The 27,580-nt window shown below is 46.8% G+C and overlaps 1 protein-coding gene across 9 annotated transcripts in view; it reads right to left on the bottom strand.

Annotated features, from left to right (window-relative positions):
* FAM13A (family with sequence similarity 13 member A) overlaps positions 1-27,580 on the bottom strand; it is a 223,556-nt gene that overhangs the window by 142,765 nt on the left and 53,211 nt on the right. For 5 of the 9 annotated variants that reach the window (XM_053256680.1, XM_053256681.1, XM_053256678.1 and 2 more), the window contains 2 exons: positions 19,685-19,844; positions 12,595-12,681 (listed from right to left, as the gene is read on the bottom strand). In XM_053256680.1, the coding sequence (XP_053112655.1) occupies positions 12,595-12,681; positions 19,685-19,844 (247 nt within the window). The remainder of the gene's footprint in view (positions 1-12,594; positions 12,682-19,684; positions 19,845-27,580) is intronic. The other 4 variants (XM_053256682.1, XM_053256676.1, XM_053256677.1 and 1 more) reach the window with 3 other exon arrangements.

The raw sequence follows: 27,580 nt of genomic DNA on the forward strand, positions 1-27,580 counted from the left end.
ACTCTCTGCAAAGGGCAGGATGTTGCAAAAACCCTTTCCAGCTTGCACATGCTCCAGAACTTCTCTTTAAGGCCAGAATCAGGTTGCTGATAGTGTATATTTCCAGTCCAAAAGAGCACTTCCAGAGCATAGGCAAGTTCAAAAAATTATTTTCGCTCTTGCACAAGACCACCCATGCTTCAGAGCATGCACAGCACATGGGGATGTCCATAGTGCCCATATTAGGCTGCTCTAGATGTCAGCCAATGCCCGCCAGTTCCAAAATTTGGAGGAAAGGACAACTCCCATTTGCTCTGGGACTCATAAATTCGATCTCTCTGTCCCTGAACACAGAACTGCTATACGGCAGAAACAACAGAAAACCTTTCCTACCACTGACAGCCTTCCTTCCCTGCTTGCAGTGTGACCCAGTCAAAGCAATAATTGCTTTCTACTGATTGCATAAAGTAAAGGGTAAACATCAACGTTGACAGAGGATTTGAAGTCAGCATAACTGTTTATATAAACAAAAGAATAGGTAGTTGTTAAGACTGCTGTTGACACTCTGCTTTTGCCACAGCTGACAAAGAGTCACAGGAAACACCACTTCCGTGGTCAACCATGTGCCAATTCCATAAACAGGCAAGCGTGCATAGTCCGAATATGGCCACTGTCCTCATGCCGAACAATGCAGCAAAGGAACTCAAGACTGCTGTGAAATCATTCTTGGTCTGCACGTCCCTCACATCTCTTCCAGGTTGCAGGGTTGGTGGGTGGCTGGAAGAGCCCTATCCAGGCAGGGTTGGCACACTAGTCAACTGACTGCCTATTGCAACCATGGAGAAATATTCTATGAAACCATAATGCTTGAAGAACTAGTCTGCTGCCTAATGAGCACAACTGCTTTTCAGCTTCCCTTTGTTTTTGCTTTAAATAGCTGCTGTTACTTGGCTTTATTTCTATTTCTTTCTTTCTCTCTTGAAAGAAAAACCTGTAACTGTAGGTTCATCCTGGTGTCCTAGGATAAAAGCCAGGAAGAACTGTTCCATGAATTATGGCAGGTTAACACACTAGAAATACAGAACCATTATTTGACCAGTCAATAGGTCGAATCTTTTTGACTGATCAAATGCCCAACTCTGTTTCCAAGAGGCCCCAAAATCTTCAAGCTGGCACCAAGCATGCTGAACGAAAAACTGAAACGGATCAAAACCTGGCTTTACCCTTTTTCTCCAAGAACAACTACATTATACCAGTCTGCCAGAGATTCAATAGAACTGGAGTTGGAAAAAGCACAGCCTGGAAGTTTTTCACACCCGGCTTTTAGTTCATATCTCCTCCAGAATGGAGGGGGTGTGTGTTCACATATCGGCCACATTTACCCCAAAGTCCCTGCGAGCTATCGGGGAGCACTTTACACACAATTCAGGTTTTTTATTGCACTTTAGAGTGTAGCCCAAGTTATAGCCAAGGTAAAAAAAAAATCCACTTTTTGCATCAGTTTTTGGGGGCAACTTCGAGTAAAGCCTCTCAGTAAACCCACAGTAAAGCCTGCTGCCTGGGAAAGCTCCTGGTCTTATCTGGATGCCATAATTTCTCCTCTTCATTATAGACTTACAGTAGCATACAGTTCTCGTTTATTTCCCTTTTACTCACACACACACACACACACACACACACACACACACACAGAGAGAGAGAGAGAGAGAGAGAGAGAGAGAGAGTATATGAAGGAAAACCTGTAAAAAGGATATCCAGAATGTTGACAGCATCACCTTTCTCTCCCCTTTTAAAAACACCACTTCTAGTGCAGATATTATTAGACAAAGTGGGACTCCATCAGGTCTTGACAGATTTTATTTGGATCTAGGAGCCAGCCCCAAAATGTAGGAGCCAGACAATGGACACTTGAAAAAATTTCCAGATGTTATAATGGACACTGGATAAATGGCTTCTCTTTATTCCCTTTACAAGTGACATACTTAGAACAAAAATAGGGATACCGGGGACAAAATAAAGGTTTTATTAAAGAACTCTAGCTCTGAATATCCTGGCTGAGGCGCCACAGTTAAATTTCTAGGTGCCAACGGCTTCCTGGCGCCTGGCATTTGTCAAGCCCTGGACTACATGACAACCAGCATTTCCTGAAAGTTCTGATATAAGAATGGGAAACGATCAAACAATATGGTGTTTAATAACTTGCAAACTACTTTGCCATACATCTCCTACCCTAGCAGTATTCACACATTATATTCATTGGACATACAATCTGTGTACAGTATACACACATACATTATTCACACATTATGTTCAATGCATGTACAGTAGAACACTTCCTACCTACATTTGAGGGGTGGTAGCAGGTTTATTTTGAAGCAGACTGAATGCATGTTCAATCATGCACACAAAAACAGGTGCAGGTGGCCCTCGTTATTCGTGATCCCAGCATCCACAGTTTCGCGTATCCATGGCTGGAGTACAGGAACCTAGTTTCTTTATCCATGGTTTAAAAACAGGCAAAATCTGCCTATCCAAAGCTCCTGGGTGGCTGGAAATGACTTCTGATGTCATTTCCTGCCAGCATTTTGCAGCATGAAGCCATTTTGTGCCCCCCCCCTCAAAGCTTTCCCCAAGAATTCTTGAAAAAAATTCACAAAAATTTGGACAATTTGTGGATGGAGCAGGGTGCGGGCTTTCTAGAGAGCTGGAGGCCTAGAGAGCAAGGTACTATGCTTTATTACATTCATTTTTGCTTCTTTTTTAAAAACCGTTTTTAAGCTCAGAGAAGCTAACCGACCCAATCCCCATTGACTCAAGGTTTCATTATTCACGGTTTCTATATTCACACCTATGGGCAAGAACAGAACCCCTGCAAATAACGAGGGCCACTTGTACACATGCACAAAGATCTGTGTGCCCATAAAACATAACGTCTGAACAGGGCTCCTGTGTTAAAGAAGCCAGTGAAATATGTGATTAGGACGTATCACAGATTCCTTGCCGGTATACTGGACAACATCTAGACGAATAAATCATGATGAAGCAGCACTGAAATAAATTAGACAAGCTATTCATTACTGATTTTCAGTTAATTCCAGGAGGAATCAGTCATGACTAACTCACTGAGGCTCTTCTCACCATTAGTGGGAAGAGCCATGAGGGGGTTAGCGGAGAGAGCGGGCTTAGCCTGGATAAGCAGGGCGGTAGCCCTGGGCACCCACACGACTGCTGGCTTCGTTACGGAGCTGGCGGGGGCTGGGGGGATTGGGGGCCGCGCGGCCTCCAGAAGCGCCAGCATGCCCTGCGTGAGTGCACAGGGCATGCTGGAGGGACCCCCGAGCCGGGAGGCTGCTTTTCAGCCTCCCGATCACGGGTCTTCTCATGAGTAGCCATGGTGTGGAGCTGTGCCGCGGCAACTCACGAGCAAAAAAACTGGGTTTGCGGAGCGCTCGCTCCACAAACCCGGTTTAAGGGGAGGGGTAGTTTGGCGGGGTAACCACCTGGAGGCCACCGGGCTCGCCTGTGAGTCCGGGGGTTCTCACAGTCAGGCGAAATTGGGCTAGGCTCCCCTAGCCCGATTTCACCTGATCGTAGGAATAGACTCATTCATTCATCTTATATATCCCCCTTCCTAAAGTGGCTCAGGGTGGTTTACATTAAAATCATAAACACATAATTAAAAAAATTAAAATTAAAAACACATTTAAAGCTGATTAAAACTCATTAAAATTAAAACTAGATGTCATTACAAGCCAGGCTAAAAAGATGAGGCTTTAAGGCTCTTCTGAAGGCCTCCAGGAAAGATAATCCTCTTATATCCACGGCAGCACATTCCACAACCTAACCTAGGGGTAACAACAGAGAAGGCCCTAACCTAGGTCGCCACCAGATGAACCGGTGGCACCTGAAGATTGACCCCTCCTGATGATCTCAATGAGCGGTGAGGTTCTTGTAGAGAAAGGTATTCTCTCAGGTAGTTCAGACCTAAACCATTCAGGGCTTTAAAGGTAATAACCAGCACTTTTTACTTTGCCCAGAAACATATTAGCAGCCAGTGCAACTGTTTAAGAACAGGCATAATGTGGTCTCTCCAGGACACCCCAGAGACCAGTCTGGCTGCCGTATTTTGGACTAACTGAAGTTTCCAAACTATGTACAAAGGCAGCCCTATGTAGAATGCATTGCAGCAGTCCAAACTCGAGGCTACCAGCTGGTGATCCACTGTTTTCAGGTCATTATTCTCAAGGAATGGATGCAGTTGTTGAATCAATCGCAGCTGGTAACAATTGCTCCTGGCCACAGCCTCAACCTGAGGCACCAAGATGAGACCCAGACCCAAATGCACTCTCAAACTACAAACCTGTTATTTCTGGAGGAGTGCAAACTTGTCCAGAATGGGAGGTTCTAACCCATCTTGCAGACTACGACTCCCAATAATGAGCACCTCCGTCTTCCTTGGATTCAGCTTCAGTTTGTCATCCAGCCCATTACTGACTGTAGGCAGGCATTTAAGGGGCTAATGCCATTTCCTGATATTGATGACATGGACAAATAGGGTGTCATTAGCGTATTGACAATACCCAGCACCAAATCCCCCGATGACCTCACTCAGCGGTTTCATGTAGATGTTAAAAAGCATTGGTGACAGAATGGAGCCCCGAGGGACTCCATATAACAGCTCCAGTTTTGAAGAGCAACTGTTACCAAGGGCCACCATCTGCAATCTACCCAAGACATAGGAGTGGAACCATTGTAAAACAGTGGGGCTATTCTGACAATCAGCAAAAATTGGGCTAGCCTCTGCTAGCCCGATTTTTGCTGATTGTCAGAACCACTGGGCTCGCAGCCGAGCCCGGTGCGCTCTGGAACCCCTGATAAAAAGCAGGTTTGCAGAGCGAGCACTCCAGCAAACCTGCTTTTTACGATCGTGAGTAGCTGCGGCGCGCCTTTGCACCGCGCCTACTCACAAGTAGACCCCTGGCCGGGAGGCGAAAAGCTGCCTCCAGGCTCGGGGGGTCTCCCCAGTATGCCCTGCGTGCTTGCGCAGGGCATACTGGGGCTTGCGGGGGCTACACAGCCCCCACTCCCCCCAGGCTCCGTCTTGGAGCTGGCCATCGTATGGGCGGCAGATCTGGCCGCCCAGGGCTCCCTGCCCGCTCGTGAGCAGGGAGAGCGGGCTTAATCCGCTCTCCCCGCTCACTGCCCCAAACCGGGTCTCACTGATCGTGAGACCAGGTCCAGTGCCTCCTATCCTCAAATCCCTCTGGCGATCCAGAAGGATACCATGGTTGATGGCATTGAAAGCCACTGAGAGATCCAAACTGAGCCAGCAGAGTCACACTCCCTCTGTCATTTCCCTGGCAAAGGCCACCTAACAGAGCAACCAAGGCTGGCTCAACCACATAGTCCACCCTAAAGCCAGTTTGAAATGGGTCTCTAGATAATTTAATCTGGATGCTGCCCATAGGTCATTCAGTGTATATTTTAGATTTTAAATCTAAGTGTTATGGGATGTGTGTTTTAACAATGTACTTAGAAGATGAACCTTTTTAGTGTAGTTTCAATAAAGGACAACAGATACATACCACTACTAGACGATGAATGTTTCTATACGGCTCTTCAACCAAAGTTCCCAAAGCAGTTTACATAGAAAAATAAATAATACATAAATAAGATGGTCCCCTGTCCCCAAAGAGCTCAAAATCTAAAAAGAAACATAAGGTAGACACCAGCAACAGCCACTGGAGGGATGCTGTGCTGGGGTTAGATTGGACCAGTTGCTCTCCCCTTGCTAAATATAAGAGAATCACCACTTTAACTGTCTCTTTGCTCCGTTAGCAAGGGTAATAGCTCTATCCCTTGGCACAGCCCATGGAATTAAACAGAAAAGGAATTCTATACAAAACTCCCTTCATCCAACCCTTCTGCTCTACATAATGCAAGTTACTTGAGCTTCAGAGTTTACACATACCAAGGGAGAAAAAAGGAATCTCCAGCTGATTGTTTCTACTGTATATCTGACAATTCAGAGAGAGAGTGACTCAGTACTAAGTCTCTTGGTCATCCCAGCTTACTGGAAGGCTTCATTGGCGAAAGGGGACTTGTCACTCTTCCCAGAATTCCTAAAACAGTTTCTTGAAAATAGATTTCAACAGAAGGCATAGAATTAAACTGGCATGTGACTCATGAGGAAAAGCAGATATTATGAAATACAAGTTGTTCTAATAAGAACTAATCAGCCTACTTTCCTTTCTCTGTCTCTACAAATGGACTAAATTTGGTTCAAATTGAGGTCCACAAGCTAGATCTCTTGCACCTCAAATGTTCACGCGTCCGCCATCTTGGATTGAGGTGGTTGACATCATCACAAACTACGGCACTGAGGTTTCCCTATGTGCCCCTACAGCTGTAGCAAATTTGGTTCAAGTTGGTAAGGCGGTTCACAAGTTAGCCCACTTGCGCCTCAAATGTTTGCACGTCTGCCAGCTTGAATTGGAGTGGATTATATCATCACAAACGATGCCGCTGAAGTGTCCCCATGTGTCACTCACTGCAGCTGTACACAATTTTGTTCAAATAGGTTAGGCAGTCCACAAATGAGCCTGTTTGCACCTCAGATGTTCATGTCGCTGCCATCTTGAATTGGAGTGGATGACATCATCACACAGCTTGCCATTTGGGCATCGTTATGTGTCCCTACAGCTGTAGCAAATTTGGTTCAAATCGGTTAAGCAGTTCACAAGTTAGCCCACTTGCACCTCAAACATTTACACACCCGCCATCTTGGATTGGGGTGGATGACATCATCACTAACTATGTTGCTGAGGTGTCTCTATGTGTCCCTACAACTATACCCAATTTGGTTCATATTGGTCCAGGCGTTGTGACGTTGATAGGGAGGCACACACAGACGGACACACAAACGAATGGACACACACACGGGCACACACACACACAGAAAGCTGAGTGATCTCATAAGCCAACTCAGACAGTGCAGCAGATGCCTCAAAGGGTCAACATGGCAAGGCTGCTAGCACATGCTGAGCTTGTCAATCCTGAGCTTGAAAAGGGCACACCAACAATATTTTAAGGGTGGCTCACTTTCCCACTATCTGCTCCTTAGTCGACAATACAAACATGAGAGGCAGATGTTCCCAACCGTCTGGGATGGTAAGTGCCCAGCTTGAGTTAATACTAAGTTAACTGAGTTCAGGGAAGACAGGATCTATATGCAGCACATTCCCCCACTTTGGCACACCTGACCTTATACATCCAAGCGTCTATGGATCTAATGCCCTTGGGAACCGAACCAACAGAAGTATAAATATAACTAATGATTACTCGAATTCTGTACTTCAGGGGTTCGCAAACTTAGGTCCCAAGATACAGCTGGACTATAACTCCCATCATCACCTGCTGCAATGGCCACGTTGGAGAACCCCTGCGGTAAGTATTAAGGTTGGGTGGGCTGATAAAGTACCAGGGTCAACATTAACACCAAAATTCCAAACCATCCTCCACGTGACAGTGGAATGGCTAAAACCCCTTGGCAGGTCTCCAAACAGCTGAAAATACGTGCTGAAATATGCCGAGGATATGTTTACAGAACAACTTAGCTGGGATCATTGCGGAGGAAGCTTTGTTGTTTGTCTGCTTCTTTAAGAAACAGGTGCCCAGTCTGTCTATTTACTGTAAAGCAATCCTCAATTCAAGCATGAAGAAAAACATGATCTAGTTCTGAGAGAACGTGAAGCTCTTCAGGCTAGCATCTCGGATAATTCTTGAACTGGGGCGGGGGAGTGATGCATGCATTATGCAGCTTTTCAAAGAGGTAAAAATGCTTGCCGGTGGATTCAAGAAGCATAGAGGCTCTTTCTCACCATCAGTGAGAAGAGCCTGGAGTGGGTTAGCGGGGAGAGCAGGCTTAGCCCACTCTCCCCACACACGAGCAGGCAGTCTGCTCTGGACCGCCGAACCGGCCACCCACACAACTGCTAGCTCCGTTACGGAGCCAGAGGGGTCTGGGAGGATCGGGGGCCGCATGGCCCCCGGAAGCTCCAGCATGCTGTGCGCAAGCACGCAGGGCATGCTGGAGAGACCCCCAAGCCGGGAGGCTGCTTTTAAGCCTCCTGGTCCAGGGTCTACTTGTGAGTTGCCACGGTGCAGAGCCGCGGCAACTCACGATCGGAAAGCCCGGGTTAGCGGAGCACTCGCTCTGCTAACCTGGCTTAGGGGAAGATTGTTTAAGCAGGTGACCCACTTTCGTGAGACTGGGCTTGGCTGCGAGCCCGGTGCGCATACAAAAATCGGGCTAGGCTCCCTTAGCCCAATTTTGCATGACTGTGAGAATAGCCTCGCTGTCTCATTCACACGTGATAAAAGGGGGACAATTCTGGCCATTGGTGGAGGGAGCAAACTTAATACCCACAGCACAGTGCTCCTCCTAGCAGTCAACATTTCTTCCCAAAATGTGTCTCCTAGAAATGCTGTCTCATCATGGAGCATTGTGGGAGCATTCTGTGGAGGAAATGGCAGCCACCATCCAACAGCCATTGGGAGGAGTGCTGAACCCATCACAGCAAAAACAGACAACAATGGTGTCTGCTGGTGAGTTTCTTTTTAGATTGTGAGCCCTTTGGGGACAGGGATCCATCTTATTTATTTATTATTTCTCTGTGTAAACCGCCCTGAGCCATTTTTGGAAGGGCGGTATAGAAATTGGATTAATAATAATAATAATAATAATAATAATAATAATAATAATAATGGAAGTCATGGACGCTTTGAAAATAGGAGGCTAATTTTACTTCTCTCCTTCACCCTCTCTGACCGAAATATGTCAAGAAATTGTCTTTGAAGAACTTTTGGCCCAGCCTTAATTTTAATACACTGGTGGTGGGCGTGGGGCAGGTTTGGTGGGGGTGAGGAAACGGACCCATCCAGCAAGCCAACATAACCTAGAGGGTTTATGAAGTGCTGCAGAAATTCCTGGCTTAGAGAATTTAGGTCATTTATAAGTTTCTCTGTTCCGGCTGACCACGTTCTGGTGAAGAGTAACTGATTGTAACGGGTGGAGGTCATGACTCTGGCCCCAAGCGAATCCCACATCTGCTGTGCCAGTTACTCCACACAAAGAAAAACTTAATGCACATCTTAAGCATGCCTCCGAGTAATAACTCTGGCTCAGTTCTCAGGGCCAAACAACACGTGATGCTCAGTCCAGTGACCAGTTCTCAGGGCCAACCTGCACTGGACTGAGCATTGTGTATAGATTGGCTAGGAGAACTGGGCAAGTGTTATTACCAGTTTTATAACTTGAAGACAGGCTTAAGATGTGTGTTGCTTCCCCATAGTAGACAAGGAGGCTATTCTCATGAGCATGCAAAACCGGACTAAGGGAGCTCAGCCTGGCTTTGGACGCTCAAGGGCAAACCCGGTGGCTCCATGGCAGCAAGCCCGCCAAAGTAGCCCCCCCTAGTTCCCCCTCGTGGAGACCACCAGAATGCTTGCAGCCGCCCAGTCGGAGGTCTACTTGTGTGTCACCACGGCACGGTGACACACAATCAGTCAAACGGGGTTAGCAGAGTGTCCGTTAAGTTTGTTTAAGGGGGGACTTAAGCGGGAAAGCAGGCTGGGTTCCCTTAGCCCACTTTCCTGCAGTTGTGAGAATAGCCTCTATGTCTGGGATAGACTCCTTCCTGGAATGCTACAAGCAAAATTCCCTACATACAGAAAAACAAGCATATCAAGGAGAAGAGCTCCAGCTTGCCCCATTACTTGACATACCAATTTTCTATGTGCAGGGAATTGTTTATAGAGGAGTACTCAGCCACGTGAGCCCCCATGTGTAGGCTGAAGTGGTACAGAAACAGAAACTATTCACATGACCATGTGAAATAGGGCTAATGCAGCCCAGTTCGCTTTTGCGCGATCGTGAGAAACACCAGGCTCACTGGCGAACCCGGTGGTTCTCTGGTAGCTAGCCTGCCATAAAACCCCTCCCCTTAACCCAGGTTAGCGGAGCGAGCGCTCCGCTAACCTGGGGTTTGGGGTCGTGATACGCCACAGCACGTCTCTGTGCCGTGGTGACTTGCAAGGAGATCCCCAACCGGGAGGCTCCATCAAGCCTCCCGGCCTCGGGGGTCTCCCCAGCATGCCGCACGCACTCACACAGGGCATGCTGGAACTTCCAGGAGCTGGGTGGCCCTCGATCCCCACCACCCCTACCGCCTCCGTGATAGAGCCAATAGTTGTGTGGACAGCTGATCAGGCTGCCCAGGGTGAGTGTTCTGCTCGTGTGTGGGGAGAGAAGGCTAAGCACGCTCTCCCCACCCTAACTCTCCCGAGACCTCACACTAATTGTGTGTGAAGCGCCTCACAGTTTACTACCTAAGTGAAAATTAGAGTTTTGTGAATGCCTTTATTGCTATACCTCCTCTGGTGGGGTGAGGTAGGAGAGAACTAGGGTAAGCCTCAATCCTTCAGAAGTACGGTATGGTGAGGACTGGGGGTGTGGCACAAATCGCATGATGCTGCCTGTAGACTTCAGCTTCATCACTTCATTTTTAAAAGAGCAGGTTTCTGGACCTTATGAATGTCAAAGTATGCTTGGAAACTTGTGGCCTATGCTTACTGAAATGTCAAAAGCCAGATGGGCAGCTAAGTAAGATTTCCAGTGTTTTGGGGTGTCCACAAGAGCTACTTGCTCCCCCCCCCAAATTATGCAAAACAGAACATGTGCATAATAATAAATTCTGCAAAAGTGCTTAACTTGCATATTTTATACCAGTCATACAATTCAAATTACCTCAGGGCACTTGAAAAAAAGAAACAAACAAAAACCATCGCATAATCCGTGTAATGGTCTAGTATTTCACAATGCAGAGTTAACATCAATTTTTGCAGCTGTACATGACCACCTCTATTTTGGTTTCCAATCAGGCACACTGGTGAACTTCATGGGATCTGCTACCAGGAAATATCATGGGGCCCTTGTCATCTCAACACAAAGCCCAGCATTAAGGCAGGACCACCACTCTGTTTTCAGGTTTCCTAGGATGAGAGTTCCTACCTCTTAAAACAGATTCTACCAATTTTACCAGTTGCACTTTATGCTTGTTCAAACAAACATTTCACAACAACTCTCCTCCATGCCCACTGCCATTTCCCAATATCCAGCCACAATATCAAATAATTATTTTCTTCTTTATCTTTCTTTCTAAATTGTGGACATGTCTGCATTTCATTAAGAAATATCCTGTCTCTCCTGCTTATTTCCATCCCTACACAGCTCCCGACCACTGTTCCCTCTAACAGGGATTCCCAGATGTTGTTCACTACAACTCCCAGCATCCCCAGCTGCAGTGGCCTTTTGCTGGGAATTATGGGAGTTGTAGTCAACAACATCTGGGAATCCCTGTCAGAGGAAACACTGCTCCCAACTACTTCACATTCCTACAGAGATGCCTCAAACTCATCCTCATTTCCCCCCGACGTCAAATTGTTTATGTCTCCACGCATTCAATTCTTCACACACTGAGACACAGTTTGAACAAGACTTCTCTGAGCAGGATGAGAGCACATGTTGTTCTTCTCTGCTTCCAGCACACCAAGGCAACTTTTCGTAATTGCTCTACTTTGTTTTTGCTAGTCGTATTTATAGCTCATGGAGAGGAGAGGTTCAGATGGATCACACTCCCATGTGATGAGGGAAATGCGCCTTGGTACCCTCATGGGGCACACACATCCTTATTGTGCTTGCTTGGACTGGTCAGAGAAGTATTGCCCAAACTGGCCTTTAGCTGGGCTAGAGCAGTGGCTAAGAGTTTGAACCGGAAAGCCTCGGGTTAAAACCACAACCTATTGAGGCCGTTCTCACGAGCAGCCTAGCCCAGGTGTGGATCCGCGTGGATTGTGGGGCGCCCTCCCAGCCTAACTCCACTCCTAAGCCGAGCCCTTAGCAGAGGTTAAAGAAGAAAGAACTCCTTTAACTCGGCTGCCGGGCTCATGTGTCTCCTTGGGCTCCGCGGAGCTGAGGTGACACGGGTGCCTAGAGCACCCGTATGACAGGGGAATCCCCCAAGCCGCGCCAGACTGTGAAGACAATACTGAGCTAGATAGACCAATGGTCTGACTCAGAATATGGCGGCTTCCTATGTTCCTAAAGGAAAGGCAGAGGCAAAGCAAGGTAGAGGTGAGTGTGGCCTCTTCTAAAGAACACACACAAAGGGATTCTCCTTCTTGCTAAGACTAGTCAACAAGCTTGACCTGGAAGCTTTCATGAGGTCAAGAGCACCACATGACCCACTTGGGCCTACTGCTTGTGAGGAGCCATCCTTGCTGCTCTTTTGGCTGGAGTTCGGGGGTGGCTCACAGGCTGAATCCTCGCCTGACATCTCTGAAGTTCCAAGTCCAGGCTCAAAGTCCTGCCAGTATCTCTGCCAGTCAGCCCCTCCCCTCTTCCCCTGTGAGTAAGCCTAAGTCAAAGGCCAGCCCCAACTCCTGACAGAAGGCAACACACCTGTAGAGGAATATGCAAAGAGCTGGACAGGGACAAGCGGAAACCATAAACGGAAAGCATGAGGGCTAAGATTAGGACCAAGCTTTAGGACTCACTTTCTGTACCTTGTTTCTTGGACTTGGCTTTGGCAATTCTCTTTCCATGCCGGTCAGGACTGGCAGGGTCCGCATGCAACTGGCCTCCTACAATGAGATATTATAACGTAGTTAACAAAAACGTGTGTGCAGATACCCATGGAGGCACAGCAAAAGAGCAGAGAAAGCTGCCTTATACTAGGGCAGATCACTGCTGTGTCGAGCTCAGGGGTGTCTACATTGATGGAGCAGCTCTCCTGGGCTTGGGGTCTTTCCCAATCCTGTTTGGAAACACCAGGGACTGAACCTGGGACCTTCTGCCTCTTAAGCCCATACTCTCCCACTGACCTACTGACACCTGAGGCAGCGGGCCAAGCTGCCATCTGCATTTTCATTGCAGCCACACCCCTTCCCCGATTCAAGCCCAGATATTCCTCTTCTCCTTGGGCTGGCACAGACACTGACTAGATCCTGCTGAGCTTCAGAAAGGTGCCTTGGCCCTAAGAAGCATGTCCTGGGGTTCATTATGCACAGCACTGAAGCCTTGTTTCTAGCTACTCCAGCTTCGGAGACGTCAGCAAGCGGTGTCACACATTTGTTCTGCCTACAATGAATGCACAAGGGGGGACATAGGAACATAGGAAGTTGTCATATACTGAGTCAAACCATTGGTCCATCTAGCTCAGTATTGTCTTCACAGACTGGCAGCGGCTTCTCCAAGGTTGCAGGCAGGAATCTCTCTTAGCCCTACCTTGGAGAAGCCAGGGAGGGCACTTGGAACCTTCTGCTCTTCCTAGAGCGGCTCCATCCCCTGAGGGGAATATCTTACAGTGCTCACACTTCTAGTCTCCCATTCATATGCAACCAGGGAAGACCCTGCTTAGCTAAAGGGACAAGTCATGTTTGCAACCACAAGACTAGTTCTCCACTCCAGGAAGCAGGGAAGCAGGACCATTGACACCAACTGGCTGTGACCCCCTTCTGGCCTTGCATTTAGAAGTGGCATATAAGGGTACTGATGCATGCACATCTGTATATAACAGAGCAAAGAGGCACCTTTTAAAAGTGGTGATTCTTTTTATTTGGCAGGGGGAAAGCAACTGTATCCATCCCTAGCACAGCATCCCTCCAGTGGCTGTTGCTGGTGTCTACCTTATGTTTCTTTTTTAGATTGTGAGCCCTTTGGGGATTGATTGATTAAGTGCCATCAAGTCGGTGTCGACTCTTAGTGACCACATAGGTAGATTCTCTCCAGGATGATCTGCCCTTATACAAAACTATGGTGTGGCCACATCTGGAGTACTGCGTACAATTCTGGTCACCACATCTAAAAAAGGATATTGTAGAACTTGAAAAGGTGCAGAAGAGGGCAACCAAGATGATCAGGGGCCTAGAGCACCTTTCTTATGAGGCAAGGCTACAACACCTGGAGCTTTTTAGTTTAGAAAAAAGACGACCGCGGGGAGACATGATAGAGGTCTATAAAACCATACATGGTGTGGAGAAAGTGGACAGAGAGAATTTCTTCTCCATCTCACATAACACTAGAACCAGGGGTCATCCCATGAAATTGATGGCCAGGAAATCTAGGACCAACAAACGGAAGTACTTTTTCACACAATGCATAACCAACTTGTGGAATTCTCTGCCACAAGATGTGGTGACAGCCAACAACCTGGATGGCTTTAAGAAGGTTTTGGATAACTTCATGGAGGAGAGGTCTATCAACGGCTGCTAGTCAGAGGGCCACCTCCAGCCTCACAGGCAGGATGCCTCTGAGTACCAGTTGCAGGGGAGTAACAGCAGGAAAGAGGGCATGCCCTCAACTCCTGCCTGTGGCTTCCAGCAGCATCTGGTGGGCCACTGTGCGAAACAGGATGCTGGACTAGATGGGCCTTGGGCCTGATCCAGCAGGCCGGTTCTTATGTCTTCAACTTGGCCTTTTAGGTCTCTCAGTGGTGCATTCATTGCTGTCGTAATCGAGTTCATCCACCTTGCTGCAGGTCGCCCTCTTCTTCTTTTTCCTTCAACTTTTCCCAGCATTGGGGATAGGCAGCCATTTTTATTTATTTATTTCTATCTATGTAAACCACTTTGGGAACTTTTGTTGAAAAGCAATATATAAATATTCGTTGTATTTGTATACCTCTATGCATATAGGACCCCTTTTACCCCACTGTTGAATATGCAGCTATTACGGGGGGAGTGGGGGCAAGGGCAGCCAGTTCTATTATTTCCTATGGTTTGAGACTGAGGTCTGAACTGACAAACAATAGGCTTGTTCACACAAACGTTAAGTGTGACCCTTTAAGGTTGTTCACACAAACTTTCTGAGCAAGGCACACTCCTGATTTTCGGTTGTGAGTTAAAATCAAGTTTGGAGGGGAAAGTGAAAATATGGGAGGTGGGCACGGCACTTCCCCCCAGAATATTACCAAGGTAGGAGGGGAGGAAAGGACGTTGAAGCCTGTGCCCACCTCCCACACAATCACTTTCCCCTCCTCCAACATAGCTTTTAATTCACACACTTTTAAAACTCACACTGAAAATCAGGAGTGCACAGAGCTCCCAAAGGTGGGTAGGACACAGTCGTCTAAACAACCCTAATAGTTAGCAACTGGCCAGCCAGCCAACAAGAATCTGAAACCATGGCTTGAAATGGTTTGCAAGCTGTGGTTTGGGCTAACTTCACTTTGGTGCAGAGGCTATTCCCACGATCATCCGTAATTGGGCTAGGATCCGAAATCGGGCTAGGGGAGCCTAGCCCGATTTCAGATGATCGTGGGAGCCACTGGGCTCGCAGCTGAGCCCGGTTGCCTCCCGGCGGTTAACCTGCCTAAGTACCCTTCCCCTTAAACTGGGTTTGCTGAGCGAGCACTCTGCAAATCAGATTTTTCTGATTGTGAGTAGCCGTGGCGCAGCTCCGCGCCATGGCTACTCATGAGTAGACCCCCGGAGGGGAGGCGAAAAGCCGCCTCCTAGCTCTGGGGGTCTCTCCAATATGCCCTGTGTGCTCGCGCAGGGCATACAGGGAGAGCTTAGCCCGCTCTCCCCGCTCAGCTTCCCAAACCGGGTCTCACTAATTGTGAGACCCGGCTCACAGTGTCTGAATCGATGAGCCACAATGAAGGCCATTGCTTTGCTTCCGAATGCTGTCCCCTGGAAATGGGAGTGAAGTTATGCAGCTGAGTGCTCAGAGGACTTGGAAGAAGAGCTCTAAACCATGGTGTGCTGGTTATACATTTGGAAGCTCAGACCACAGCTTGAGTTCTATGACTAGTGTAAATTCAAACCACAATTTGGTGCTATGTATGCATTGAGCCACAGTAGGACAGACAGTGCACGCTACACACACCCCATTACATATTTGTTAACATGAGATAATTATTATTTGAGGCTGCAAGGTGATTATAATTAGAAAGAAATTTCAAAGTGATGACTCCAGCTTGACGAAGGTACGTTAAAAGTGACTAACTCTCTCCCTCCTTGGCAGCTAAAAGGAGTACCAAAGGTAAAAGGACTTAGAAGCTTGTAAACTTTCACCTACAAGGGATTCTAATCCTCACCCCTCCCTCCTCATTTAAGAATGTATTAAATTCAGTCTGAAGTCCTCTTTTTTTTTTTAAAGCTTCCATTATAAAACATAGCCATCTGCTCAACCAAGTTCAAAATAATAAGTGAGAAGAACATGTTCTGGCAGAGAGGAAACATAAATCAGGGAAATAAACAAGATTTCAAAAGATGGCTTCAATGTTCTGCTCCAAATATTCCACTCACGTCTACCACTTTAACCCCAGTGGCATGAAGTTTGGTCTGAGAGAGAAGACATTACATATGGGAAGAGCCTAACAGCAGGAGTATACCACACAATGAGGAGACTGAACTTCTTTGGTTAGGGAGAGTACACCCACCTAACCCTTGACTCAGAAGTTATCTCACCTTTGACAAACAGCAAAGGTTCATATTTCAATTTTTTCTGATATTCACTCTAGAGTAAGGGTAATTCAGATGACCAAAGAGACGACAGAGTATCCGTTCAAAGGCTTACCATGTGAATGATACCTGTATCTCATGACTATGAGGCCTGACATCTGTAGCCTGGCCTTTAGACCTTGGGATTGGGACTGTCACCCAGTTACATAAATTAATTGCTTAATCAAATTTGTCTGAATTTATTGCATCTGCATAAATGTGCATGTAACTAAAATAACTGTTTTGAATGAAGAAAGGTTTTTATTCAACTGTTTTGAATTAATTTTTAGATAGTTCATTTTATGTGTTGCATTAAGGGCTATCTTGGAAGAGGAAAATGTTTCTCAGACAGGATCTGCCACGTGTAGTTTCCATAAATATTGATACTGAAGATAATTAATACTTTTCAAAGAAATGTGTTGTCTGATAAATTAGGATTGCTTTTTGAAAAAATCGAGTAATCTAACTGATTCACTGATGATAGGTTACAGCCCTATCTGGGATTCAAATATTGCACTTGGTGTCAGAAAATAACTCTTTCTTTCTTCCTGCCTTTTCTTAGCCTCAGCCAGATTTGGTGCAAGTACTAGTAAGAGCCCTTGATAAAGGATGTGCTATATTCAATTGCTAAAAGCAATTAATTTACAAATATTAGCAACGTTAAAAATAGCCACATCTTAAACACTCTAGAAAAGAAGCAGTTATTTAACTAAAATCTCTCTGGAACAAAATAATCTTCATCAAATGGTGGGAATTAAACCACTACACTCAAGCTCACGCGTAGTGCCAAATCTGAGGTTCAGCGGAGTGGTCAGAGACTGGGTACATGTGTGTGCCCTATTTCCAATCTCAGAAAGAATATGCTGAGATTGGTGAGTACATATCATATGCCCGAAGTTGGCAGATTCTGTCCTACTTGCAGTACGTAACCCAACTTCTATAACTAAGATTCAAAGTGAGGGACAGATGTTACGTTCCATATCACATGTAGGGCAGAATATATTGAGATTGGTGGGTTTGCACAACATGCCCAAATTTGGCATATCGTTTTCAAGGCCAGAAGTAGGGGGTGCACATGTTTCCAGGGCTCTGGCCACTCCACCAAACCTCAGGTTTGGAGCTGTGTGAACCCGCCCTAAGGCAAGGGGGTGGGGGGGAATGGAAGAAGAAAGTTTCTAACATACTTCAAGATGAAGTCTGAGGTTGTCAGAATCCACTATCTCAAGAGGGCATTTTCACACATGAGGCTTAAAGCTGTTTTTTCCTCAATTACTGTAATTTGAATGTCAAACTTACATTGGCCAGAATACTCCCTTGTCATACAAATGCCTGTATTCTGCTTTCTACTCCAGATTTTACAACTGAGATACTCACATAAGTTATTACTAGAGAGGATGAATGGCAATTTAAGGTGCACAAGTTAAAAGTACTCTAACCAGCACTCCCCAAACTACTGGATATTTATTTACACCTGTGGTGGAGGCAGGGAATGGAGGCCCAAGTTCTGCCCTGTCCCCGGCAGCCCCGCCATGTGCGCACCGCACGCACCAGTGACACCCCTTATGCGTGATCCCACATGTATGTGGGCGTGGCCCATCACTGGAGGACACGCCCGAGCCCTCTGGAGTGCATTCCCAGCCAGCGTTTGCTGGTTGGGTCCAGCGAGGGAGAGAAAGGGAAATAAATGTACCCAGCCAGCCAACCTTGGCTGGGAATTAATTTCGAAGGGCTCGTGCAGCCCTTTCGAGGCTTGCAGCAAGGTTCTTTGAGCCCATCTGCCCAATAGTGGCTCCGCCTCATAAATTAAATTTATCTAATTTTTGATAATGTGGTGTCTCCAGCCCTGTGCTGGAACACACATAAGTATAATCGTTAATCCAGCCCTAGAAAGCAATGGAAGAATTGGATTCGGGAGGGAGGGGAGAATTATAGTGCTAGGGGGCAAGGCCTATCTGAATGAACCCCAAATATGCATTTTATGGGGAAATGAGGGTATAATTACTTGCCAGTTCTATATTTGTGTGATGCAGATGTTCTTAAGAGAATATTAAAGAACCAAATGTAAACTTTTACAGTACTGAAACATCTCAACCTTCCCAAACTCCAAGGCTTCAGGAGTCTTGCAAGTTCACACAGGAGATTCAAGATCAACACAGTTCATGTGCTGAGATAGCAAGGCTGTAATAGCCACAATCCTCTTGTATCAGGTTTTTCCAGATAACAGGGCTGATGCTTGCTTGCCAAATTATGGCATTATGTTCCAGGATGTAATGACAGCTGGCAGTAAAGAGTCTGAACTCAAAAGTATAGGAAAATGGAAAAGGAAAAGTAGCAACTTCCATTTATTCCCAGACAGAAAGCAAGAGGACAGTTCAAGTTATGACTACCATCACTGCTCTGCTTCAGGATTGTGAGCTCTTTGGGGACAGGGATCCTGCATCTGGTTTTTTGTTTGTTTTTAAAAATGTTGAACTCACAGTAAAGTCTCACAGTAAACCCACGGTAAAGCCTTCTATCTGGGAAAGCTCCTTGAGTTGAGGACTAGCAAAGGGAAGGAGGAATGCTTAACCCTTTCCCCTCAGGCTATTTTCCTGTTCAAAATTATACCCCCAGCTGTTTTTCTCCCCACAGGGGAAAATATGCAGAGGCTAGTTTATTTCCCCCTGCTTTATTTCACCCCTGCAGGGTGAAGTGGATTTGAGGAGGAAAATGATTGGCAGGTAAAGAGCTAAGCACCTCCTCTCTACATGATCTTCTTTTGTTCCCTGACTACAGCCTCTTGCAGCTGTGTTTTACTACACACACACACTCACACTCATGTTGAAGGAAAGTTATATGCAACTGTGTTTAATTTGTAGCTTGACCCAAAATAACAAAGCAAAAAAAAGATGGGGGAAATGCACCAACATTCAAAGAGTAGCACTAAGTTCATCCTTTGAAACAAAAGCGTCTCCCCACTCCCATGTCGCAAGAAGCAGAATTCAAAATCTGCCCCACTGCATTACTATGCCATTACTATGCTACCTGTACATATCACTTATGCTACCTATACGTACCACTTTGATACTGTCTGCAATTTCACAACTCTCTTCACCAAAAAATGTTCAAAAGGAGAAAGAGCCATTTTACAAGCACTCACTTTTACCAATATAATTCTGGCTAATTCTTCACACGGGTGCTTTTCATTCTCTTTCTTTGCATGTTCCCATTCAAACAAGGTGCTATAGTTTTCCAGCATCTGTGCCATGATTTTGTTACAGATTTCCTGCTCCTTCATGCCATCAAATCCAGAAGATACACTGCAAAATAAGCAACAGTTGGAAGCATTAGAAACAAGTATGGTACTTACTGACTTGTATTCAGACAACCATTTGTTTGCCATTCGAGTCATCAGGGGATGGAAACTACCAGGGGGATATCACAAACAGTGTTCCCTTTAACAGGGATTCCCAGATGTTGTTGACTACAACTCCCCGAATTCCCCAAGCAAAAGCCATTGCAACTGGGGATTCTGGGAGTTGCAGTCAAGAACATCTGGGAATCTCTGTTAGAGGGAACACTGATCAGAAGTGGGGTATGGTCTGACATTACTTCCTGAACTTGGTATGCAAAGACGAGTTTCAGGCTCCATTGCTCCACACTCCCCATGGAGAAACTCAAGATCTAGCCCCACAGATGTACACCTGGATACACAATCCAACAATCAGCAAGTTCAAGGAGAACCCAAACACAGCAGAACATTATATTTTGCAAGAGTCAAAATATACTTACTTTCTAACGCTTTCTAACGGGGAGAGCAAGCATGCACAAGTCAGTCACTTTTTCTCATACCAGTTGGAGAAAATAATGTCAGACCAGGCCATATGCTCCACATCTATATAATAGTCATAGGCTCACAAACTGTGAACTGAGCTGCTGATCTAAGTGTACTCGTATCTGCTGCTACTCCCATTGGGAATAATGGCAGTAGCAGCAGAACTGTGATCACACACTCCTTAGTAGCCACAGAAACCACCCCCTTGCCTTCACAAGCAGCACTGGTAGGGTTTAAAGGAGTTCAGAAGCAGCATGGGTACGTTAGAACGTGTCCTGCTGGATCGGGCCCAAGGCCCATCTAGTCCAGCATCCTGTTTCACACAGTGGCCCACCAGATACCACTGGAAGCCTACAGGCAGGAATTGAGGGCATGCCCTCTCTCCTGCTGTTACTCCCCTACAACTGGTACTCAGAAGCATCGTGACTCTGAGGCTGGAAGTGGCCTCTAGCCCTCCAACTAGTAGCTGTGGATAGACCTATCCTCCACGGAGTTATCCAAACCCTTCTTAAAGCCATCCAGGTTGTTGGCTGTCACCACATCTTGTGGCAGAGGATTCCACAAGTTGATTGTGAGGCAATTCTGACAATCAGGCAAAATTGGGCTAGAAGAGCCTAGTCCAATTTCGCCTGACTGTGTGAGCCACCGGGCTCACAGGTGAGCCCAGTGGCTTCCAGGCTGTTAACCTGCCTAACTACCCATCCCCTTAAACTGGGTTTGTGGAGAGAGCACTCCACAAACCCAGTTTTCAAAATCATGAGTAGCTGCGGTGCGACTCCGCACCATGGCTACTCACGAGTAGACACCCAGCCAGGAGGCTTAAAAGCAGCCTCCAGGCTCGGGGGTCTCTCCAGTATGCCCTGCACACTCGCGCAGGGCATACTGGAGCTTCCGGGGGCCGCGTGGCCTCCGATCCTCCCAGCCCCCACCAGCTCCATCACGGAGCCGGCAGTCGTGTGACTGCCCAGAGCAGACTGTCTGCTCGTCAGTGAGGAGAGTGGGCATAGCCCACTCTCCTCGCAACCCCCAGAGGCTCTTCTCACCGATTGTGAGAAGAGCCTCTATGTGTTGTGTGAAAAAGTACTTCCGTTTGTTGGTCCTAAGTTTCCCGGCCATCAATTTCATGGGATGACCCCTGATTCTAGTATTATGTGAGAAGAATTTTGCTCTATCAACCTTCTGCACACCCTGCATGATTTTATAGACCTCTATCGTGTCTCCTCGCAGTCGTCTTTTTTCTAAACTAAAAAGCGCCAGGTGTTGTAGCCTTTCCTCATAAGAAAAGTGCTCTAGGCCCCTGATCATCTTGGTTGCCCTCTTCTGCACCTTTTCCAGTTCAGCAATGTCCTTTTTAAGATGTGGTGACCAGAATTGTACGCAGTACTCCAAGTGTGGTCATACCATAGTTTTGTATAAGGGCATTATATATATTAGCCGTTTTATTTTCAACTAGCTGACCTGGCACAGAGCATCTGTACCCTTCAGCCCCAGAACATGCTCCTCCACCCCCTTAGGCACAGTCCATTCTCCCCCTCTCAGTCTGCTTTCCCTTCCCTCCCCATCCGCTGGCCTGGCCAGTGCTTTCCCTTGCTGTCAGCCGGCCTGGCAGACACTTACCGTCACCACCTGCCGGCCCGACAGCAGACGCTTTCCCTCATCACCCGGAGGCAACGCTTCCTCTCGCTGCCCGTGGCCAGCGGTGGCGTGTCCGTGGCTATCTAGCAGCTGCTCATGAACTCTCGAGAGAGCTGGCATGCATGGGATTAGCCACGGGTATGCCTTAGAGAATTAAATATATAGATTTATATATTTTCCTTCCTAATGATCCCTAGCATGGAACTGGCATTTTTCATAGCTGCTGCACATTGAGTCGCGTTGCTCAGATCGGCGGCTTACTGCTCATTATGTGAGCCATAGACTAAGAACATAAGAACAGCCCAGCTGGATCAGGCCCGAGGCCTATCTAGTCCAGCATCCTTTTTCACACAGTGGCCCAACAGATGCCTCCAAGAAGCCCACAGGCAAGAGGTAAGAGCATGCCCTGTCTCTTGCTGTTGCTCCCCTGCAACTGGTATTCAGAGGCATCGTGCCTCTGAGGCTGGAGGTGGCCCATAGACACCAGACAGGTAGCCATTGATAGCCTTGTCCTCCATGAATTTGTCTAAGCCCCTTTTAAAACCATCCAGGCTGGTGGCTGTCACCACATCTTTGGGCAGAGAATTCCAAAAGTTAACTATATGCTTTGTGAAAAAGTACTTCCTTTTGTCGGTCCTAAATTTTCCAAGCCTTCAGTTTCATGGGATGACCCCTGGTTCTAGTGTTGTGTGTGTGAGAGAGAAATGTCTCTCTGTCCACTCTCTCTACTCCATGCATAATTTTAAACACCTCTATCATTTCTAAACTAAAGAACCCCAGATGCTGTAGCCTTGCTTCATAAGGAAGATGCCAGACGGGCAGATGTACAGAAGGACGCCAACTTCTATCCAACTTCCTGCCTTATAATGGAACATTCTATGTCTGAAGCATCTTCAATCTAATGATCACCTTTTATTTTGATCACCTAATTTGGAGATTAGGGCAGATCCATCCTGTATTTATGTAATATTTTTGCTTTCATTAGTTATTTTGGTTTCCCATTTTACAAGTGTTTTTATTTGTGTTTTTAATCACCTGTAAACCACTTACTGAACAGTTTTCTGCTGAATGATGTTCTAGAAATATTAGAAATACATAATAAAGTATAAGATTTTGGGTACAATATTGAACCTCCAATTTTAGTTCAGAGAAAAGTGCACCAGGGAGTTTTAAAGCCCTTTAGCTCACATCTCTACCAGAATGGAGGGTGTGCGTTTGCATATCAGGCAGATTTACCCCCAAAGTCCCTGTGTGCTATTAGGGAACACCACACACAATTCAGGTTTTTCACTGTGCATTAGAGAGTGCAGCGCAATTTATATCCGGGGTAAAAAAAACCCGCCCTTTTTTGCATCCCTTTTCCCGAATAACTTCGAGTTTGCAGTAAAGCCTTGCAGAAACCCCCAGTAAAGCCTGCTGTGTGAAGAACTCCCAGATTTCAGAAATTCAGAAAAAACCACCATCTTGCATAGTGCGGGGTGGGGGAGATATGAGGTTTGATTTTTTCTCCATAGAAAATCTTTCTAAAACAAAAAAACCTAGAAAGTTTCCCCATACCTTATTTTTCCATGGAAATTTTTTCATTCTTAATATGTATTATTTCATAAACTGCATCAGTAACAATGAATGGATACTAATGCAATATTAGGCAAGCATAGGAATTTCAAAGTTGTAATTAATGTTTTCCAGATAACTATCCCTAGGAAGTGTGTGAGAGAGAATACATGTGTTTTATTGATTTGGAAACAGGAGTGCAATGTGATGGTGGTGTTGTTCTAACTAAATATATAGGTCAAACAACATATGAAATTGGATCGCAATCTATTAAGGGCATCAGGGAACCTTGTATAATAAAACTTTATGAGAAAAAAAATCATGCATATTAGAAAACATTTCAAAATGTTTTCTCATTTGCCATTTCTAGAATGTTTTCTCACTCCTCATTTCAAAAGTTTCCGGAAAACCCAAATCTCTGCTGGAAAGTAACAAAGTCTGAAATACAGCGAAGGGAAGCCCAGCCCAGTTTTCGCTGCACGTGAGAACCGCTGGGAGCTGGGCAGCTCCTGCTGGCGGCAAGCCCTCTAAAGTAGCCCACTACTTAAGCCAGGATTTGGGCGCAAGTGATTAGCCAAGGATTTGGGGCAAGTGCGCCCCAAAACTGGGCTATGTGATCATGCCATGTGTCTGCCATGGCCGCTTGCAGCTGCAGCGGACACACTTGGGGGGGGCGCTCCCAGGAATGCATTGCGCACTTGCTCAGTACATTATTGGGGCTCGCGGGGGGGGGCGGGCGGGCAGGGCACAGCATGGCAGTGCTTCCCTGAGGCCAACCCACGGAACCCCCGAACGAGACACGGACGGCCCACAGGAGAGCTGCCGCTCATCTGGGCAGGTGATCTGCCTGCCCAGGGAACCATTTCTGATCGTCTGCGGGGAAGGTAAGTAAGACTCTTCTTCCCCACAGATAGTCTGCTAGCTCTTCACATGGATTGTGTGAAGAGCTTCAGTGATTTGCCTGAAATCACTGTTCAGACTTAACACCAAACCACTATCTGGCATTATGAGAACAGGCCAAGAATGAGCCTCAAGATCATGTGGACTCCTCCTGTCCTTCACTGCTATTTCCCCCTTTCTTCCTGATTTGATTGAAACCATAGTTTGCCTTTTCATCTGAGCTGACAAATTTGGATTCATGCTTGCTCCACAAACCAAGATCAAACCATGGTTTGTAAGGTAAGCTCAAACCACAGCTTGCTGGTGCAAATGCAAAAGAAAACCATTAATCTGTCAATTTTTAAAAAATTTTCAGGTTATTCTAAGGATGCATGGGACGGAGCGAGCCCAAGGATCCTTCCAGGCCGATTTGCATAACACCAATCCATGACATAAAAATTGAACCAGAAACTTCCTGATTCACACTCAGCATGCAACACCATTTCCTTCAGCCTTTCCTCACAACATGCATCTTCTGGATCCTTGGCCATCGCTTGATTCAACTGTTTAAATCCTTTCTAACTTAGTCATCATTCTTCCAGAACTATGATGTGTAAATGGAACAGGATAGCCCAGATAAAGAGGCTATTCACACACATGTGCAAAACTGGGCTATGGGAGCCCAGCCCGGTTTTGCACATGTGTATGAACCCCCGGGATCAGGCCATTTCCGGCGGCAACCCCGCCTAAAGAGCCACCCTTGAAAATGAGGTTAAAGGAGCGAGCGCTCCCTTAACCTCGATTTTTAAATCATCTGGCAGCCATGGCTGCCAGACCGTGGGGAGCCCAAGGAAGGGTGTCCACATAATGCACCATGCACGGTGCATCATGGTGTTTCCAGGGGCCAGGGCAACACATCCCGGCCCCCAGCCCTCCCCACTGCCTCGGCGTATTTGAGAATAATCCGGGAGTGTGGAGAGCGCGCCCAGCAATGGTGCCTGGATCGTCTGCAGGGAAGATAGGTGTAACCTGCCTTCCCCGCAGCCCGCTCTGGAGCCTTTCTCATGCATCATGAGAAGAGGCTCAAAGCCTCACCAGAACAGCACTATACCTCCCCAAGCCTTCAAAACTAAACTACCATTAATAATGTGATTTAAAATTGGGATTTGCCGTCTCACAGGAGCCAGTTATTTCCTGTCCTCTTAATGCCAGCACGATCCAATCTCACAAGGACAATGATGTTAACCAGCCAAACACCATTCATACGGTTACTGAAAACTTTTGTTGAATATAAGGAAGGGCGTTGGGATAAACAAATATCAGCTTAGCTTATGAGCCAAGCCTCTCTCTGTCCTTGCGACCAATTCCAACCTCATTCCTCCGGCAGAGGACTTCCAGAAGAGGCAAGGATTTCCCTCATTTATCCTTTCGGTGTGACAATAAGAAAACAAACAGGAGTATCTTCTGACTTTTTTTTAACCTTCCCCCAATTGCTGTGCAAACACAGGAGGCTTGGGAGAGGCTCTGTATGCAGAGGGAAGGTTTTTGGGGTGTGCACTAGGTAGCTACTACGGTAGTCGTAGCTCCGACACTTTTCTGAAGTGCAGTAGTTCTCCAGGCATTCCAGGAGATTTCTCCCTCCTTTCCCCTGCAACCTGGATTGGCTGGCTGAATTGCCTGCTGTTAGTTTCTTATTCAAACAAATCCGGCACAAGTGAGAAAAATCCTCGCCTCTCTTACAAGCACTCTCTGCTTACCAGAGGATCTTCTCTCACTTGCAGAGAGCTTTGGAGGACAGAAATAGTTTGCCGGGCAGCAGTGGGGCGGTGGTGGATGCCTGCTATTAGAGGAAGGACCACAGCTCAGTGAAAGAGCATCTAATTTGCATGCAGAAGGTTCCAGGTTCAACACCTGGCATCTCCCGTAGGGCTGGGAAATGTCCCCCTGAAACCTTGGAGAGCTGCTGCCAGTCAGTGTGGACAATACTGAGCCAGATCCACCAAAGGTCTGACTCGGTATAAGGCAGCTTCCTATGTAACTTATGTAATGCATAGCTGAAATTCCTCAACTTCTCCAAAGCACCCTGCAGGACAAGAAATGAACCCATCTCTCCTTGCATCCCTCTTAGGGCTGGATGGAGAGGTAAGGTCTAGCCTCCCTTGCTCAGATCATTGCCAGTTCTTTTCTTATTCAGTCTGTTGCACAAGTACGAATCTGTCAGAGTCTTATTTATTCTGCTGTGGCTTCCTCAACAGTATCAAATAAGATGGCTGAACAATAAAGGGAAGGACAAAAGGCTGACTTGGAAAGAACACTTAACCCTTGCTTTGTTGTGCGTGCAGTGAAGGGAGCAGGGGAGGAAGGGATGCTGCTCCCACACTGCCCATTGGTAGAATCCCAGAGATCAAGTATTGCCTCGGGCAGACTTCAGACATTAAGCCAAACCCTACTGAAGGGCTAACTAACACTAGGGCACTGCACTAGTGCAAGGCTGTTGCGCTAGCCAGTTGCACTAATTCTGGAGCTTGCGCACCAGACTAGTGTTACACTAGCACAAACATGTTTGCATTTGCATCACACAGGAGCTATGCACACGTGCAGACAAAACTGGGCTAAGGAAGCCCAGCCAAGTTTTGCCTGTTTGTGCGAACTGCCGGGAGCCGAGTGGCTTCTGGCAGCAGCACGGTGGCAAATCCGGTAGGGAGCCCTGGCTGTTAGCCAGGGTTAAGGGCATGAGCACATTCTTACCCCTGCCAAGAACATGTGCTGATCATGTGTCGGTGCTGCATGACACATCATGACACACTGATCTTGTTTCAGTGCCGTGTGGCACCGATATACAAGTAGCCTCCTGGCCTGCATAGGGAGGCTTCCCATAATGCACCATGGGCAATGCATTATGGGCGTTCCGGGGGTCTCCTGCCCGCAAGCCTTCCAGCTGCCAGTAGCAGCTGGCAAACACCTGGGCGAGCGATCTGCTTGCCCAGCCAGAAGATAAGGATCGTCTACAGGGGAGGTAAGCATTTGAAGGTTTCCTCCCCGGCAGCCTGGAGCCCTTTCTCCCTGATTGTGAGAATGAGCTCAAGGTGCACAATCTACACATTTGGAAGTTCCAGTTATTGTCTGAGAGTTTCGTTTAAGCAAGTTACAGAT

Source organism: Hemicordylus capensis, chromosome 5 (assembly GCF_027244095.1).
Source record: "Hemicordylus capensis ecotype Gifberg chromosome 5, rHemCap1.1.pri, whole genome shotgun sequence".
NCBI classification, from domain to species: Eukaryota; Metazoa; Chordata; class Lepidosauria; order Squamata; family Cordylidae; genus Hemicordylus; species Hemicordylus capensis.